The sequence below is a fragment of the Phalacrocorax aristotelis genome, chromosome 1 (assembly GCF_949628215.1).
Source record: "Phalacrocorax aristotelis chromosome 1, bGulAri2.1, whole genome shotgun sequence".
NCBI lineage: Eukaryota > Metazoa > Chordata > Aves > Suliformes > Phalacrocoracidae > Phalacrocorax > Phalacrocorax aristotelis.
In genome coordinates, this window is record NC_134276.1 from 124,078,598 (window position 1) to 124,097,282 (window position 18,685).

An 18,685-nucleotide genomic window follows, 5' to 3' on the forward strand; every position below is an offset into this window, starting at 1 on the left:
AGAATCACAGTGGGGGTAGCACTGACATGGCTCCTACATGGTGACAGCTTAGGGTTAAGCCAGGCTGGTTGGGCAAAAGCCAGAGAGTTGTATTCAAGGCAGGTTGAGGTCAGGAGCAAGAGAAGGCAGGTGACTGCCCACCCAGGAAGCAGCAAGAATTATGGTCATGGGACAGTGCAAAGGTTACAGCGCCAAGGAATCAGGCAAGGCAAAGTCAGAATAACATTAGACGCACACAGTGGTAGAAAGCTGTACCAGGAATGATACCAAGGATTAAGGCTTTGGCTTGAGTAGACAGGATTTGGGGACAAGGTTAAGAATTAAGGTACAGAGCATGACCTCAGTTCAGTCTGTCAATTCAACTCAGCCATGTTCAGCAAGAGACTGACTCAGAAACATTGTCTAAATTAGCAGACCAGAATCAACTAGTTTAATTACGCGACCATCATATCTTAAACCACTTCCCTGCCTCATTCACTGGAAAGCGTAACTTTTTTGGTAAAGGTGACAGGACTCCAATGGGCATTAACCTCCTTTCCACGCATTGCTCGATACTACCCTGGTTCATTGTTCATCTTGTGCCTTGCAAAATGAGGGTCCATGGAAAATAAGAGCCTTTCCAAGAAAACACACCATGCTTGAGCACAGCTTCTTAGTGCTTTACTTTGTACTTCTGTCAGGATTGGATTTCTGATGTAATTTTCTGATTAAAACTAAACTAATGAAACAACCTTCTCTGTGTAGCATCATCATTGCCCCCATAATACATGATCATCAGAACATGAACCTTGAAGTGACAGCAACAGTCTCTTTCAGGTAAACAAAAGAAGGAATGGTAGCGGCCACAGGCCAGGGTGATGATTGGTGAATGGGAAACAGAATTCAACCACAAGCTTCACAGCTACTTTCAGGTAGCAACACACAGCTTCCTGGGTTGAATCCCAAGTGTTTTTCAGGATTTGGAACAATCATGCAGCAAGTGGTATTGAAACACATTTCTGAAGAGGTGGTAGTGACTAGAAAAAGCAAGCATGGATTTACCAAGGGTAAAATAGTGCTTGACCAACCTGATAAAATGACTGAATCAGTGATCGAGTGCACAGAATGCACCATTCACCTCAACTTCAGCAAGGTTTCCCCATGGTCTCCATAGCATTCTTCTACCCCAGTTAGAACGTTATGGTCTGGATGGGTGAACAGCTAGGCGGTTAAAATTTTGTTGAATGATTGAGTTCAGAGAGTAGTGGCTAATGGGTCATTGCCTACCTGGACACCTGCAGTACTCCATTTGCTTGTTGCTGGAGTCTACTTGAGACCTGTCCCTTTTTAACACCTTTATCAATGACCTGGAGAAGGTGACAGAGTGCACTTTTGACAAGTATGCAGGTGACAGCAAATTAGGGGGATCAGTTGATAGGCTCAAGAGCAGGGCTGTTGTTCAGACAAACCAGGACAGGCTGGAAGAATGGCCTGACAGGAACCTCATGAAATTCAATAAGGAAAACTGCAAAGTCCTGTACCTGGGTGGGAATAACCCCTGCAACGATACAGGCTGGGGACCGACTGGTTGAGGAGCAGTTCTGTTAAAAAGGACTTGAGGGTCTTGGCAGACAGCAGGCTGCACAGGAGCCAGCAGTGGGCCCTGGCAGCAAGGCCGGTCAACAGTGTCCTGGGCTGTACAACCAGAAGCATGGCCAGTAGCTTGAGGGAAGCAACTGTCCCCCACTACTCACCACTTTTTGCACTGCATCTAGATACTGTGTTCTTTTTTGTCCCCGAAGAGAAGGAAGACATCAACAAACTGGAATGACTCTGGTGGAGAGCCACCAATATTGTCAGGGGCTGGAGCACCTGCCCTGTGAGGAAAGTCTGAGGGAATAGAGCCTGGAGAGACCCTAATACACTTAAAGCCCTTGCAGATCTGAAAAATGCTAAGAAAAGACAAAGCGCCATCCTGAGCTGATGACAGTTCCTACTCTAGAGGATTAAAATTAGAGTAGTGACTGAAACAGGACCATACTCAAAGCATGCCTAAGTTTAACATTGACTAATTTAACAGCCAAGGCACAAGCCACACCCACACATTTGGCCTGACAGACCAGAAACACCTTTACTAAGTGCAATTAATTTAATAAAGGTTCCAAGAGAGTATCTCTTATCTGAGCAGCGTACCAGTGCAGTCCTCTGCAAGCACTGGTAAAAGATTTTCCCAGCTGACTGTGCTGAGAATGTCAAACTGTCATCGAAACAAAAAGCCCATTCCTGCTACAGAAGTGATCTGTACAAGAGAAAAGCATGCAAGTGCTTAAGTTTTCATTCTGGCTGCTTGTGATCTTGTTGCAGGCTTAGTATCAAAGCAGATTTCCCAAGGATGACACAGTCCTTCCTACTTTATATTACAGAGCCTACCTTGCGCACTAACTGCCCTGGAGTGTACCAGGCCGAAAATAGACATGCGGCTGCCCCATAGATACCATAAAACATCATCAATTCCTGCCGCATAACACATTGACTAGCCTTTGAAGTCCAGGTGAATGCAGACAGGGAATAAAGCTGTGCCTCTTCCTTGCAACTTGACATCTCGACAGCTCATCCTGCAGGGGCTGCCACTCTCCTGCCCGAGGCCATAGCGCTGCCACCTCCCCCTCTCGCTGCTCTGCCTTCCTCTGGAAGCAAACACTATTTTCCAGAAAGGGGGTTACTCAGTGATTTTCCACTAACTCATACACTTCTGTTAGTGTATTTAGTCAGCGTTCCCACCAGAGCAAGTCTACGTGGAGTTCATGTGTAGTAGAACAAGCTGCTCAGCAATATCCATGTGCAGCAATATAAACCAACAGCAAAAGCATTGCCAAGGCTATGCTCTTGCTTTGCCAAGTTACAAAGCGTGTGCAGAGTGCTACCAGAGTAGGACCCACAGCCTGGAAGGCACCAGGAAACATCGATGAGGCTCACTGGGAGCCTGGGCACCCATTTCGTGGCTCTGGATGTACCAGTTACAGTGCTGTAATGACAACGTGCAACCCACTGGTCCATGTTTGGGGGGGCAGGGGGAGAGAGGAAGGTGTTACCCCATCTCATGGCATTGACTCAGCTGTGCAGCCCCTGACATGCAGAAGCAGGGTTTGACCCTGCGAGACACTAACCGTGAGTACGTGGCAAGTACTTACCTCCTGACAAGTCACGACCTTCGGATTCAATGCAAGCCCGCAAAGAATACATACCTGGTGAACACGCACACCCATGGGTGTTATCCCAAAAAGTGGATTCGTTTGCCCAGTGTGTAAAACACCAAACTACACACAGAATGGAGGTATTTTATTTATTTCATTTTTGCAGAAAGATTTTTGCTAGGTGGTAACCCACAAAGGTAGCGCTCCGCACCAAGAAACTACAAGGCATTTATACAGTTAAATATGTCACTCACAGCTAATATTCACACACCTCAGCTGATAATTGGTTAATTTCTTTCTCGCTTTGATGTAAAGATACAGCTCACTTTTAATTTACCATGCATACTCAGAGAGTAAGGGGCTTATTGGGCGTGGTGGGAGTAGTGGGGTGTTAGTGTTATAATGAGGATAGTTCATCTTCTGGGCATTTTGTTTTAGTTGTTATCAACATCCCAATTAGTTGTACTCCTTGACTACATGCTTTATCACCCCCTTCTCAGTGTCTTCTGAGGCTGGATGTTTGCTTTGATCAGTCTCTCAGCTCTCCTCAAGGATATTGTCGTAAAACAAGTGCTTCTCTATCTCTCAGTTTCTGTCTCTAGCCATCAAATTCTGTTTTGCCAAGCTCACATGGTTCATTGTTATGGCTTAGCAGAAAATTCCAAAAATCCCATTTTCTTCAGGATATCATGTGCACTGAATGAATGATCCAGTCCAGATCCCACACTGAACTTTTGACCTTACATTCATTTGCCATTAACATTTGCATTAACAGGATCATTATTTTTATTCACTACAATCTGGAGAGGAAAAAAGAAATCAGGAATATTTGCTATATAAAGTAACCTGTGGTCGCACTGATGAATCCAGTTCACTAATTCCCCTTCATAAACTATGCCTGTCCCTCAAAACAGCTGCTGAGCAGGCAGATGTTACCACCTGCTAAGAATGATCAGATTGACTGAATAGAGGCAGACCTCAGCTTGAATCAAGAAACAATGGATTCAAGCACTGAGGGGAAAACAGTCATAAGAGCAGACATTGCCTCGCCCGCTCTGAACAGCATCTGTAACGGACAACATTCAGCCTCTCCGTCCTGATGGGAAATTTAGTGGGCTGCTGGCAGGAACACAGAGCCTCTCCTGATTCATTCTCCAGTCCAGGGAAGCAGGCTGAAAACATGCTGAAGCAAGCCTGGTTTTCTTTTATTTTGTTTATGCAAAACAAGCAAATTTGACAAACACACCTCAGAGACTCAGAGTCTGAACATATGCAAGCCAGAGAATGCAATGGCTGCTCGGGCTAGAACACTGTGTGTCTATAACAACCACCACCTTATCAGTACAAAGCACTGAAGATTTCCCCTTTTGCAGGGGATTGCAAGTGAACCTGCAAAACATTTGAGCTGTTGCTAAACAGTATGTCTTGGTTACAAGGACTGGTGTGGATCCTGATTTAGCACCAAGTACTTTTCACACTACACCTTGAAGTCCAAAAGCAGAGGTTATAAATGTAATATTGGCATTTGAAATCTGGCTGGCCAGCAACCCTCCTCAGTTTGCCAACAGTAATTAGTTTACCTTCTTCACAATATAAGTCACTAGATTTTCAACTTCACTGTCTCAAGGATGTGCTTCCTAATCGTACAAACATTCTTTTAAAGACTAGGGAAGAGTTAATTAACTAGTGAATAACAGAAAAGTTACATAAACTTTTCAAAACATACTTCATGGCAAGGAGCCACGATACTACCCTGAAACTGCCAGCATGTCAAACAGCCAGTCCAGCCTGTCCAATAACCCTGCAGAGCTACTCTCTGTTGTTTCTTCCACCTCCATCCTATCTTTTCTTCCTGAAAGGCACGGGAAGGTCCAAGTGGCACTGAAATAAAACCTGGGAGTAACCTAAGGAAGGACCAATCTGCCACACTTGGAACATTTCTTAGTTTATCACAATACTCTTGCCTGTGTCTCCTCCAGATGGAGAAATGACTAGCTTAACAGGGAAAGGCTGCTGCTTCTGGCACATTTGTAGAGCCTAAAAGATATCAAGAGTAAGAAATATTGCCTGCTGAATTAAGTGGGAAATGTAATTTACTTCCCAGTTCACTTGCCGAGGCCTGCTTCTCAAATATCAGTTGAATTTCTTCCAAGCACCAGTGTGCATAGCTCCGGTTGGATATGCCATTTATTTCTTCCAAAGATAGGAACCCAGGAAGTGCTTTCACCTCCCTATAGATTTATTAAACTCTACTGGATTTAGACCTACGCTTAAAGTCTCACTCAGTTTCTTTGCTATCTTCCCCCCAATTTGGGTCACAGACCTGAGAACATTTCATTACACTGCGATTACCTGCAGAAATCTGACCTCTGTGCAAAAACAGCATTTAAACACATGTAATGGGCACCCTTAATAGAAGTGGTTTTATTAGCAGAACCACTATTCTTTCAGTAAATCAGTTTCACTTAACACCTGTGAGCCCCCCATTATGTATCTGGCTAGAGTTCCTTTATCCAAAGTACAAAGTATCTTCTTAATTCACTGCTCCATTTAAAACTTGGTAACTCAAGTGCCAGAAGTCCATTCTCACTGTATGTAATTTATGTTCTCAAGTCATTCCCTCTTCCCTCTCACCTGACACCCTGCCCTTCAAAAAGCATGGTGTAACCTTCATACACATTCACCCAACTTCTACCTAACCTGTTTCTTGAAACTTGTGAGGTCATGAGTTATGGCTCCCACAAGTTCCTAAATACCTGTGTATCTCTTTCCAACAAACTGGGATGGGGGTGCTTTTACAAATACAGCCAGTCCTCTCCTTGCTAGAAATATCTGGGCAGTCTGGCTCGAGTTTTCACCTCCCCTAAAAAACATTCGTAAAGAATTCCTACGTCAGATCTGCAATGAGCAAGCCTGGTTTCAGACTTCATTTCTCACCTATGGCTCTCCATATTGCTTTATCAAGGAAGATCAGGTATTTCTCATTTAATGAATGATGGAGACAAATACATTCAATCCATACCAAGCTCAGTAATAACTCCTACAAATGATTGTGGCAACTCTGTTCACTAACTTAACTGGTGTAGGATCACCCTCTGCTACCTAATAATTTTCACACAAGGAAAAGTTACACAAAGAACATCATCTTATCTGGTTCTCCACAATAACAAACTACTCCAGAAATTTTAATTAACATAAGAAAAAACATTTTGCATATTAAATTATTGCATAACAACTCCATTTTTGTAATAGGCTACCCAAGCCTTAAAAAGTTTGGTCAACAAGTCTTTGTTAAATACCGTAAACTACTGTAAACTACTTTTCTGTATATGAAAGCAAACTGTCTTTCCAGAAATACAAAGAAATTGAAAGAGGATAGGCATGATATATCAGCAGCTTTTGTTTTTTCTTTTTTATTTTATTCAGCACCATTCACTATTTTTTTTTCCTGTGGCCTTAAACAGATTATGCAAGATTTGTGTTAGAAAAAGGGTCTCGCTCAGTCTAGCAGACAAACACAACAGTTTCTAAAGGCTGGCAAGTTAAGCTGGGCACATTCCCATTAGAAATAGTCTTTTAAAAAATACTAAAGACAGCAATTTACTGTTGGAACAACTTACTAAGGATGATAATGGCTATCTCCATCACCGGAAACTTTCGGCTAAAGCTGCTGTTTATGAAGTCGTAATTACATTAATGGAATCTCTGTGGTTGTCTTTATGAGTAAATTAAAATAGAATATCTGAATTTCTTTATCCCCAGAATAGGATATACATCTCCAGAGTTTATTGCCCTCCTTTAAAGACCAGTACAGCTATATGTATATTAATTTATCCTATATATTGAAAGCTCTTACCAAACTGACTAAAAAAGCATATCCAGTTTTCATCTTTGTAGAATGAGGTCACTGAAAGCACGTACAAAACACTAACAATCTGACAGCGGGAGGAAGACAGTTCAGACAAGGCATCCATTCTGAAATGTTTCAAATAATTTTATTAAACAATCATGTTTTACATGTCATCAGACCTAACCCCTGAAGTGCAAAAATGTTTCTGAGGTATTAAGAATGGAGGAAAACAGGCACAGTGTTGGTTGTTAGGGATATCGCGCTACAGCACAGTGGGCTTTGTGAACAACAGGCCTTTATACAGCATTTGCAGGATCAGAGAAAACTGAGAACAAACCTGTATTTGTCTTTAGTCTTGAGAGCCAAAGAGATCTGATCATTAGCCAGTTGTGTCACACCAGCGAAGACAGACATAGTTAACACAGATGATGATAAATATCAGTGAGGTGTTTCTAGACCAATATGCACAGTACATGAAAAATGAAATTTAACTGCTGTGTGTGTGACAAAAATATCAACTGCCTATCCAGTGCAGCTTAACATATGTTGTGTCTACGGTGGCCTCTCCAGTACTAGCATTTTTTGTCTATTCTACACAGCTACGCCACTGCCCTGTGCTGCTGTTTAAGGGTACCTGGTCACTCACACTCACTTCAGGTAAGTCTGATGTTTCTCACATGAACTAGTCAATGGTACAGTACTGCTTGTGGCCTGTTATCCTTCTAGTTGCCCTCTTCCCCTCATCCATACAGTGGAGAAGTCCAATCCATGTGGAAAATCTGCTGAAGACATAAGCACTGATTTACAACTCTTCATGTAGAAAGGAGAGCCTTATCTGAGAACTGCAAAACTCATTGGGCAAAAGTGGGCCTTAAAAATTAGAATACAAGGATTTTACTCAACTGACAAATTATGCTCCAAAACCAGTTTCGTATGAGGAAAGTTTGGGCATTACATGTTTGTATTAGCTTGCCTTTTCAAGGAGCCAGGGGAACGAAATACTTTTCCCTCTGTAGCAGTCCCCAGAGTTAGAATTTGGCTGAAGGCTGCAGGTGTGGCAATTCTGTGCAGAATTAACTTTCTCCTTAGATTTAAAGTTAGATTAAAAGTTTAGTTAAAGTTAGATTTAAAGCTCTTGGATTCTCACTCAGTGATTTTGCTGGAAAAAGGGTTTTTCTGCCATTTCAACAACTGCAGCATTGTTCCCTGGGATGAAATACAGTTTGCCCTAAACGATTTGACTCAAAGACGGCCAGCCAAATTACATTCTTCACATGCTATCACCACAATTCAATGGAAGATATATCTAAGAAAATATTTCCAAGTGAATAATAAGCAAAAGTAATTTATTCTAAGTCTCTCTGGGGTTATTTTTATCCTGGATAGACAAAAAGAAGTTCCTCCTGAGATATAATATTTTTTTTCAAATTTGTGAAAAATACCACGACAAAATAGAAATTATCCATATCTTAGTAGGTGTTTACAAATTTATGAATGCTTCTGAATGTGTCGTGTGTGATAATGGCATACTTGGAAAGGTTCTCACCTTCAGCATCTTCAGCTTTGAAACCTTACTGGGAAGCTGGAGACACAAGCTCTATTGTCATCACACCCATGGGCATAATGTCATATGGTCTGATCACAAACACAATTGAGATTCTCATAATTGTCTACAATTGTTACTACTGTCACTGCTGCTTACCTACACAACATCATCTAGCAAACCTAGAAATATAGAACAGCTGGAAGAGAAGCTGGATACAGCTGGACTGTTGCCTTAATATTACTTTTAATGGAATAATATTTCATGGACAAGAAAGGCAATCCCAAAGAAAAAGTGCAAGTATATCATCACTTTCAGTTGAAAACTGGGTTTCGGATGCCACTCAAAACTGAACTGTTGGGCCACTTCCTGTGCAGAAGAGTTAGGGAACATACAAAAAAGAAAACGCTTGTGATTCCTAGGATGACAACACTTGAAATCAGTGCACTGGTGACTAAGTTCAGTTGGAAAGGAGGTCCATTTGAATGAGCTGCAATGAGAACAAAAATGCACAGGTAAGATACGGTTAGAATCTCTCAGCAGTGCCAAATGCTTCTGTCTTTCCATTACAACGTGCTATATACAGAATAATTACAATGAAAGGACTAAAGCTGTACTTCAGAATGAGCACCTGTCTACTTGGATAAAACTTATCTAAGCACACTTTGAAAATAGCTACTAGTTCTTTCAATAGCCATCATGCTAGGGGATAAAGACAGTAAGGATACTCCTACAGCATAATCCCTCATATGCTAGTGACCAACCTTGACCTGTGCTATTGAAGGCAAGACTATCACTGTCCAAGAACTATCAAGGCAGAGATGTAAGGATTGGTGGCCTAACCAAGTTAATGAAAGGATTTCTTCCCTGATATCATTATCCACATCTCAATTCAAAGGGTATATAAATCCTCAGCAGGCATATCTGGCACCAGATACCTGAGCTACTCTTGCTTGACTGTACACCTCCACAGAAGGCTTCTTAATATGTTTACCAATTCTTAGAGGGAGGAGGTAACATATTATTTACTATTTACTGTAGCTCAACAGGCTACACTGGTTCATGGACCAATTCCTGGATACTGGAACACACGCATCCAGCCAGTATCATCTTTTCCGGGGGGGGGAGGGGGGAGAGAGAAAACAAAACAAAACAAAAAAAACCACCAAACCACAAAAACATTTGAGTGGTAGGTGCTACCCAAAGCACTGCTATGCGTTTGCCTAAGAGCTGTTTGCTATTACCAGCGCTGAAGAGTGAGGTGAGATGACAACATGGCTTCTCGGTAGGAAACCAGACTGCTCCTCCCAGAAGCAGCCACCTGCCCTCAAAATCATCAATCCCTCCCTCTTCACCAAAGCTGAAAAAAAGTCAGCTCTGTTGATCAGGTTGCCCTCCCATTCTCAACACTGCTGCCTTCTGACCTTACTTGTCTTCCCTCCACTACAATAATAATCCCACCTTGCTCTACCTCCCTCTCCACTGGGACAGCAACAGGCACAGGAATACTGTTGCTCTGGGATGGAAAGAGAGGACTACTGTTTTCATTGGATGGAGAGGAAAGGTAGCAGCCATTAACACAGCAAACTCTGTGCAGCAAATTGAGAACTTGCTTTTTATTATTATTATTTTGATGATACCTATGGATAGGAATACACTAGGGAGCAATTCATTACAGGGAGAAATTTGTTTCCATGCCAGGCAAGAAAGGTAGCTGCTTTTATATGGTCTAAGTAAGAACAGAAGGAACAAATAGTATTGGAGTTCAGAGGACAGGATAGGTTGCTTGTGCCACTCAGCCCTGTTATGAACAAGTAAGAGGTGGAATGGCCCAATGGACCTCCTGATTACCTTGACCATCTTTTATTAGTCATAAGCTGCTCTTGTTATCAGCAGAGAACAGTAACAGACAGGCTAAAACAAGTCTTCCAAGTGCCCAGAGGAGAAGCACCCTAAAACTTAGAGACCTGATCTCCCCTGCAGCCTATTTCCTCCATTGCCCTAGCAGGCCACAAGTTCTATCCAAGCTTTTCCATAGGCTCTTTGTGTGGTTAAATGACAGGAGAACAGGAGCTGAAGCAGAGCTCTTCTGACTCTGAGCTGTGAACTGAGTTGGACTGCACCATAAGAACCATTTTGCTGCTCTACTCCTGCGTGGCACGAGCAAATCTCACTGCTTAAGTCTGATTTTGTATCTGGCAGTTGCAATGTTCCTTCACGCTCATATGTCATAGCAGCAGATTTTCATTTCAATTTCATCATAGGAATTAGAAGTTGCTGTGCTGGTGGGGCTGGGTACACAAATTAAGGTGAGCATTCCAGATTCACGAATTGCTTTCTTTACAGCATGGCAGTATTGACTCATTTAAATTACAAAAAAAAAAAAGCCAAAAAGAAAAAACATTCCAGCTCAGTGCATAGAGCTTATCAGAATGGTTCACCTCTTCAGTTCTGTTTCACTCATAAACCCTCTTTTATGTTTCAAATTCTGATTAACTTACCAAGTTGTGAATTGTTGGTTGGCATCTCATCTGTATAAAACAAAAATGGGATGCATTATATTTTACAAATACCTCTGCCTAACTCCTCCCCTCCTTGCAACACAAAAGCCAGTAGTCCTAGCTTTATTTTAAAAACACTCAGCTATACTTGCAACATTGACTAGTAGCTTTTAATATCTCTGGTCAAATAAGGACAACAATATTAATTACATGACATTGCTCCATTGTTAATGCAAGCACACCAATATGAAGTTACTTAATATTCTGTAGCAAAAAAAAAAAAACTAAGCAAAAAAAACACCAACCAAACTAACAAACAAAAAACCCACCAACAAACCCCAAAACCCCACCAAAACCACCCACACCTTAACACAGGAACCTCTTAATTGAAAATGTGGCTAGTTTTATTCTGTCCTTCAATAAAAATGCAACCATAAGCACAGTATTATACGCAAGTCCCTTCACTGTTAATCACATTACAAGATCTGTACAGGAAAAAAAAAAATTAACCTGAGTTTTTAAAGGAAAAAACAGATCATTGACCGTAAGTGATTACAAAAATGCCCTTTCCCCACACTCACTTTTCTCTTGACAGTTGCACAGTGGTATTATGTTAAGGGAAACATTTTTATTTTGTCTTCAGTTTTACTTACTTACCATTGTCCATCTCAGAACTACATTTCTTGTCACTGCTTTTGCTTTTCTGTGCAACCTGTAAGCACAGCTCACGTATACATTTGTTTTGAGCAGCTGTCTTAAGTTTAAGTGAGACACCAATCAAAAGCTACACAATTTCACCTTTACATGTAGGTGCTTGCTTTGATTCTGTACACAGAGGCCAAAATATTTTCTTCTGTGTATGTCTCCTGTAATGACTTATTTTAGATTAACAAACAAGAATAAAGTTTCTCTGAAAAGAACAAAATGTTAGAAATAGGAGTTCAGAAATACACAGGAGAAGGGCCATTACTCGTTTGCAGCAGCGTGATTCAGTTCCTATCAAGGTAACTGCATAAACAGCTCTGTTACCAGAACAGCTGGTGACTAGAGTGATGGGGAGACCTGGCTAACTCGAGGCACCTCTGCAGACACCAATGTGCACAGGACCTGCCCCGGGAGAGATGCAGCACCAGCCTAAATGAGGGAAGTGGGGGAGTTGCACATCAATGCAACTGCAGGCCTAATACTGGGGTATGTACCATGGTGAGACAGGCGCAGCAGGTTTGATGGGCTTTGTACAAATGTATCTGTACTAAATCTGGACCAGACCTGGTCTTGGAAACAGTATAAGCACCTCCATGCAGCAGTGCACCAGAGTAAGCCAGCACCGCACCCTGGCACTCCTCATCCAAAACCAGATAATTCTGTTCAAGTTCTCTCATGACGTTCCCCCTTTTCTTTCCTGGACTATAGTATTCATGAACCTCACATTTTTAATGCACTTATTTTCACAATGGGAATGGACAGTGGGAGGAAATACTAATTTCCTCTTGCTGCTTCAGAAGGAAGAGTGAAGTGTAAGTCAGATTGAGTTGCCCAGTGCCACTCAGGAAATTCATGGCAGAGTTCAGAACTGAATCCCATTCTTTTTCAGAGTAGTTCACATCAAACTGTCCTTCTGTCAGCTCGAGTGGGATGCTCTAAAAGTATACTATGGAGATGCAGAAATATGTCTCATCTAAAAAGCTTTAGCCACATATCTCAAGTAGAAGACACCTAAAGGAAAATATTTTCCTTTTTCAGCCTTACTCATGTTTTCATTAAAACACCTAACAGTTGTCAAGAAAATATGAAATTGTTTATCACTTCTTTGGGGTCATTAAACACCTGGGGACAGATCCTTGTTCACTTGAAGTTATACAGTATTTAAAGGTAATTAATGAGTATCTTTTGTTTTTTTAATTGTAAAAGTAACATTCACAGCATTTGAATCATAAGCTGTATTACCTAACAGGGGTTGCTCATATAACAAGCCTTATCTAGTTTCCATCCCCTGCCTAAGGCAGCATTTCTCTAGCATACATGTTTGTCTGAGCAAGTCTGTCATTCCTTTCCCATAAGTCCTCATGCATGCAACTTTGAAGTTCGTTCTTTTCACTTTTTCTTGACTAATCAGATAGCAGCAACTCAATTGGGACTATGTATAATGCAGAACAAAAATACTCATTTTTATGGCAGAGATGTTGCTTATTATATTTGTTGTATAATTATTTTATATATTTATTTGTAAATATATATATTTATATATAATTTATATATAAATTTAAATATCATTTAAGTAAGAACAAATACATAGGGTATTTGTTCTAAAACTGGTCTCTTACTAGACAGTTCCCTATTCTGGAGGGTCAGTTGTTCTCTTTGTATTTGTGGGCACAACCACTTTGCACATAAAGAAGGATTTTAGTCTCAGGTGTTTCAATTATTTTTCATAGACAGGATTCAGTCCCGCTCTCAGCTTCCTGAATCTAAGACTGCTGAAATCAGTTGCTTAACTGCAACTACTTATAAATATCTGTAAACAGAATTTCTCAAACTTTTTCCAAATAATTTATTTTTATTATTTTGTCAACAGCAGTCACATAAATTACTTTCAGAGACTGCAGGTTGCACTTAGAGCTGGGGTGTTTTTTGTTTTAGCTTTAACTTTGGCAATAGAAATGGAAATCACAGAATTTCACCCTGGATTTAAAGGAGTAGATTTTGGCCCACTCTATTTAGAATTTACAATGTGTTTGTCCTATTTCTTTCTTATAGCTGAAGGCTAAGTGTAGCACATATTAATTTTTTGCAACACTTAGATAAAAACCCACAGGTGAAGCTGGACAAAATGGTGAATAGAAAGTGACAGTGAATATCCATTAGCTGTCCAAATTAAATTGCAACACTGAACACAGTACCTTAAATTCCATTATCTTCAGTGAAATCTGACAAAAAAAAAGGTCAGCCCACTGAGTTTGGGCTTTATAATGGCCTCATATGCATAAGAGTATCCCACAGTGATTTTACTGGGGGAGGGAGGAAGTATGTGAGAGCCGAACACAAATATTAGCTCTAAATTTCTACCAAAAGACTTCAACAGTACAGAAAAAAATACCCAGCAAACTCATGGAAAATCCACCCTTTCTCTAAGTCACTGCAAATTTATATTGAACTGCAAAACATTTCCCCAGGTTTCTGAAATTCCTACAGTCCATAGAAAAAGTTTGCTCATTCCTACCACTCCTTGTAATGATGGGGCCAGCAGAGATTACAGCATTGCCAGAGGTGCTCTGAGGGCTCCAAGTTGTCCTCCCACCAGCGTCTCTTCTTTCTCTGTTACTGCAGATCTGAGCGGTTAATCAAAAGAATCACAGTTTCAGAGTAGACTGGAATTATTGCCCTTCTGTGCTTCCTGCTTTAATGTAAACTCTTATAAGCGATACTACAACTTTGATTTTATTTCTTAGTATGCATTAAATTACTTTGCAATAAAAACAGCTGCAATATTCCCTAGAAGTGTATCTTATAAATGCCCGGCTTCCTGTTGTATTTTTCTTCACTTCGTTTACAGAACTACTTTTCTGTTGTGTACAAGATCCATCTTATAGTATATTAAATTTTCAGTAGTTAATTTCCCAAAGCTTTGTTTACAGAGAGTTTTCCCCAACAAATGTGTTTTGCTTGACTAGAGACAGACAACATGCTACAATCCCTCTTCTAGCAAGCTTCTCGAGTTAAAGTTCACACACTTTCCACAGAGTTCTAAACAGCATTGACCCACATTAAAACAATCCCCAGTACTCTGTCATCTGGAATCCACCTTTAACATCTCTAGTTTATCATCTACCTTAATCTTGGGTACTCAAGTATGCTTCAACCAAGAGCGTTTCTTTAATTTCAACCTCTTGTAAAAGAACTTCAAAAACCTCAGAACACAAATTCAATAGAAACAATGAATAACTTAGAAGTGTAACATAAAAGTATAAAATAACATACAAAATGTCAGAAGCATGCTGGACTGATAGCATTTTAAAATTCTAAATGGTAAGTCATTCAATAGGAAATGAAACCGCATTCTGACAGCACCAACACAGGATATTCTGTGTTCATATGTTTATTTAAATGTTTCCATCTCCAAAACATGTTTGTTGTTCCTGACACTCCTAAAATTAAATAATTTTTGAATTGACACAACTTCATGAACTTCAGCAAAACAGCAGCTTCCAAATTATAAAGGAGATGGCAATAAACTCTAGGGGATGTAGCATTCTCCCCATCCAGAAACTCTGTCAAATTCTCCTTGTCAGTATAACAGCACTCACTATAGCTTTAAGTTTTCCATAAATTCTACTGTAAGATACTTCTGTTTATCCACTGTGACTGTGGATACCTTGTTTCTTCAATGCTATGCTAAGAATATCAGCTCTGAAGCTGCCTCAGAGTTATTCCTTTTAAAAATGAATTAAGGACCAAAAGGCAAAGAGGTCATTTCTCATGTGTTCAAAAAACTGTGTTTTGCAGATCTAGTATTATTCTATCTCCAGATGACAATATTCACTGCCCTATTCTTCATCAGTTTTATATTCCTTCAGGCGCAAACATTCTTACTTTAGACTCTACAAGTCACCTTCACTCTATGCGATCCAAACTTCCATAGCATTTGTACACAAAACTCCACTATGCTTATTTTATATCCAGATATTAACAGCAACTTCTGTCCACCGAAACTTACTGGCACAAGAAAGGGACAGTCATCTGCTCTGCACAGCTTTGTCACGCAGTGAAGGAAGACTGTAGACATCTTCTGGTTCTTATGCTTCACAAAGCGAAACACCTCAAAGGAAAACCGGCCCATTTGGCTCTTGCCATTTTCAATTATAGTTGTCTGCGGGTCCTTGTCACAGCTAGTTTTTGTAGAGAAGATTAAAACTAGGATGAGCAGCTGTATAATTAACACTTTACAGCTCTTAGCTGAGAATAAGATAACTTATGCAGCAAGTTCAGTGCTTTAGAGCACACTGTTCTTTTCCGAGGAGCTAATGTCCAACATGGGCAGCCACAATCTGCCTGTCAGGCTGCACAGTCCTGTGCTGAAATGCATTCCTACAAAAATATTATGTTTTGTTTTGCAAAATCACAGCCATAACCAAGGTACCATTTAATTTCAGTGCCCAAAAAAACTTGAGACCTGAAGCAAAATGTAGTCTGGTATGCTAACCGGTATAGATGGGTAACTCCAAATGAAGACAGTATCTCTCCAGCAACCATCACTGATAAGATTTAATCTGAGATACTGCCAAGATGTTTTTCCAAGTTCCAATTCAAAAAAATGTTATTACTGGGAGTACAAGCAGGAACATCTATTTATTTTTAATCATTTGCTTAACTGCTTTCCTGAACTGGAGGCTATGGTATTTTATATCACTGCAATTTACCACAAGGCCACCTTTGGTAAAATAAATGCTGGTTTAGCCATTCAGTTTGGGTGTCTATGGTATCTCTAGCAGAACCATTTTAGATATATGTTTCTCTACCTTCATAATAATTACAACTTCGCACTTGCTTCTATGTTTATATTCACAAACAAGATAAGTCCTGACACGTTATCTGTAAGCCCAGCCCTCAGTCCTCCCTGATAATATTGCTTAGACCTTCCATGCAGTTTAGAACACCACTACTGGAGAGATTTATAGCTGTTTTTTTTTAAAGGAAGGACCCACAAAACACTGGGTTTGCACAGGACCTACCTGAAAAAAAGATCATATCGAAGATCATCGCTAGGATTACCAGATGGTGTGGTGTAACAGTAGTCCATCAAAACATTCCACCTGCACAGGGAGAGCAGAGTCATAGATGAGGAGAACTGGCAATGTAAGAGTAGGGGTGGACAGCAAGTGAGATAAGCTTAGAAGACAGTACAGGCAAGCATACAAACTGATAATGCAGGCTGTTACGTTGAAGCTGAGTTACTGTATTTAACCGGTCATATATGAGTCATCCTACATTCCCAGTACATCACCTGTTTCTCCCCACAGCTTACAAAACTAAACAGCGCAGCATAGCAGCAGAATTGTATAAAACAAGTTACACAGTTTCATGCAAGCAAGCCACTATACCGACACACGTTGCATACATCCTTTCAGAAGTCATGGCCACATAGAACTAGAAATCAAAGCTACCTGACTTCTAAAAGCTGTGCTATTACAAAAATCTAATGGAGAGTGGAGGCTAACAGTGGACTATCAAGGCCTGAACAAAGTCACGCTGCCACCGAGTGCTGCCATACCAGACATGCTAGAACTCCAATATGAACTGGAATCAAAGGCAGCCAAATGGTATGCCACAACTGATATTGCCAACACATTTTTCTCAATCCCTCTGGCAGCAGAGTGCAGGCCACAGTTTGCTTTCACTTGGAGGGGTGCCCAGTACACCTGGAACCGACTGCCCCAGGGGTGGAAACACAGTCCTACCATTTGCCATGGACTGATACAGACTGCACTGGAAGAAGATGGGGCTCCCGAACACCAGCAGTGTATTCATGATATAATTGCATGAGGCAACACAGCGGAGGGAGTGTTTGAAAAGGGCAGAATAATCACCCAGATTCTTTTGAAAGCCGGTTTTGCCATAAAACGAAGTAAGGTCTAGGGACCTGCACAGGAGATCCAGGTTTTAGGAATAAAATTGCAAGATAAACATCATCAGGTCCCAATGGATGTGATCAATAAAATAAACAACTATATCTCCACCAACTAACAAAAAAAAGACACAGAAGCTTTCTTAGGTGCCATGTGGTTTTGGAAAATGCATATTCCAGGTTATAGTCTGATTGTAAACCCTCTCTATCAAGTGACACAGAAGATGAACTTTGAATGGGGCCCTGAGCAGCAGCAAGCCTTTGAACAAATTAAACAGGAGATTGCTCATGCAGCAGCATATGGGCCAGTCCAGGCAGGGCAAGATGTAAAAAACATGCTTTACACCTCAGCCAGGGATAATGGATCCACCTGAAGACTCTGGCAGAAAGCACCTTGAGAGACTCAAGGTATACCTCTAAGGTTTTGGAGCCAGGTATATAGAGGATCTGAAGCCCGTTACACTCTGACTGAAACATGAATATTAGCAGCATATGAAGGAATTTGAGCCACTTCAGAAGTAGTTGGGACTGAAGCACAGCTCCTCTTGGCACCTCGATTTCCTGTACTCAGCTGGATGTTCAAAGGGAGGGTCTCCTCTACGCATCATGCAACTAATGCTATATGGATTAAGTGGGTTACACTGATAACACAATGGGCTCAAACTGGAAACTATGACCTCCCAGGAATGCTGGAACTGATCATGGACTAACCCAGAGGCAAAGAGTTCAGAATGTCACCAGAGGAGGTGACTCATGCTGAAGAGGCCCCTGTATATAAAAAATTACCAGAAAATGAGAAGCAACACGCCCTGTTTACAGCTGGATCCTGTCCTATTGTGGAAAAATATTGGAGATGGAAGGCTACTGTGTGAAGCCCTACACAAGTCACAGAAACTACTGAAGGAGAAGGTGAACAGAGTCAGTTTGCAGAGCTGAAAGCCATCCAGCTGGCTTTAGATACTGCTGAACGAGAAAAATGACCATGTGCATGGCTAC

General features: G+C 40.9%; 1 protein-coding gene across 1 annotated transcript in view; it reads right to left on the reverse strand.

Moving 5' to 3' along the window:
* Positions 1 to 7,149: 7,149 nt before the first annotated feature.
* Positions 7,150 to 18,685, reverse strand: part of ZPLD1 (zona pellucida like domain containing 1) — a 100,437-nt gene continuing 88,901 nt past the window's right edge. The window contains exons 8-12 of the mRNA XM_075104595.1: positions 16,797 to 16,877; positions 15,782 to 15,953; positions 14,288 to 14,396; positions 11,068 to 11,097; positions 7,150 to 9,056 (exon numbers count right to left, since the gene is read on the reverse strand). Coding sequence (XP_074960696.1) covers positions 8,881 to 9,056; positions 11,068 to 11,097; positions 14,288 to 14,396; positions 15,782 to 15,953; positions 16,797 to 16,877 — 568 coding nt within the window. The 3' untranslated portion in view covers positions 7,150 to 8,880. The remainder of the gene's footprint in view (positions 9,057 to 11,067; positions 11,098 to 14,287; positions 14,397 to 15,781; positions 15,954 to 16,796; positions 16,878 to 18,685) is intronic.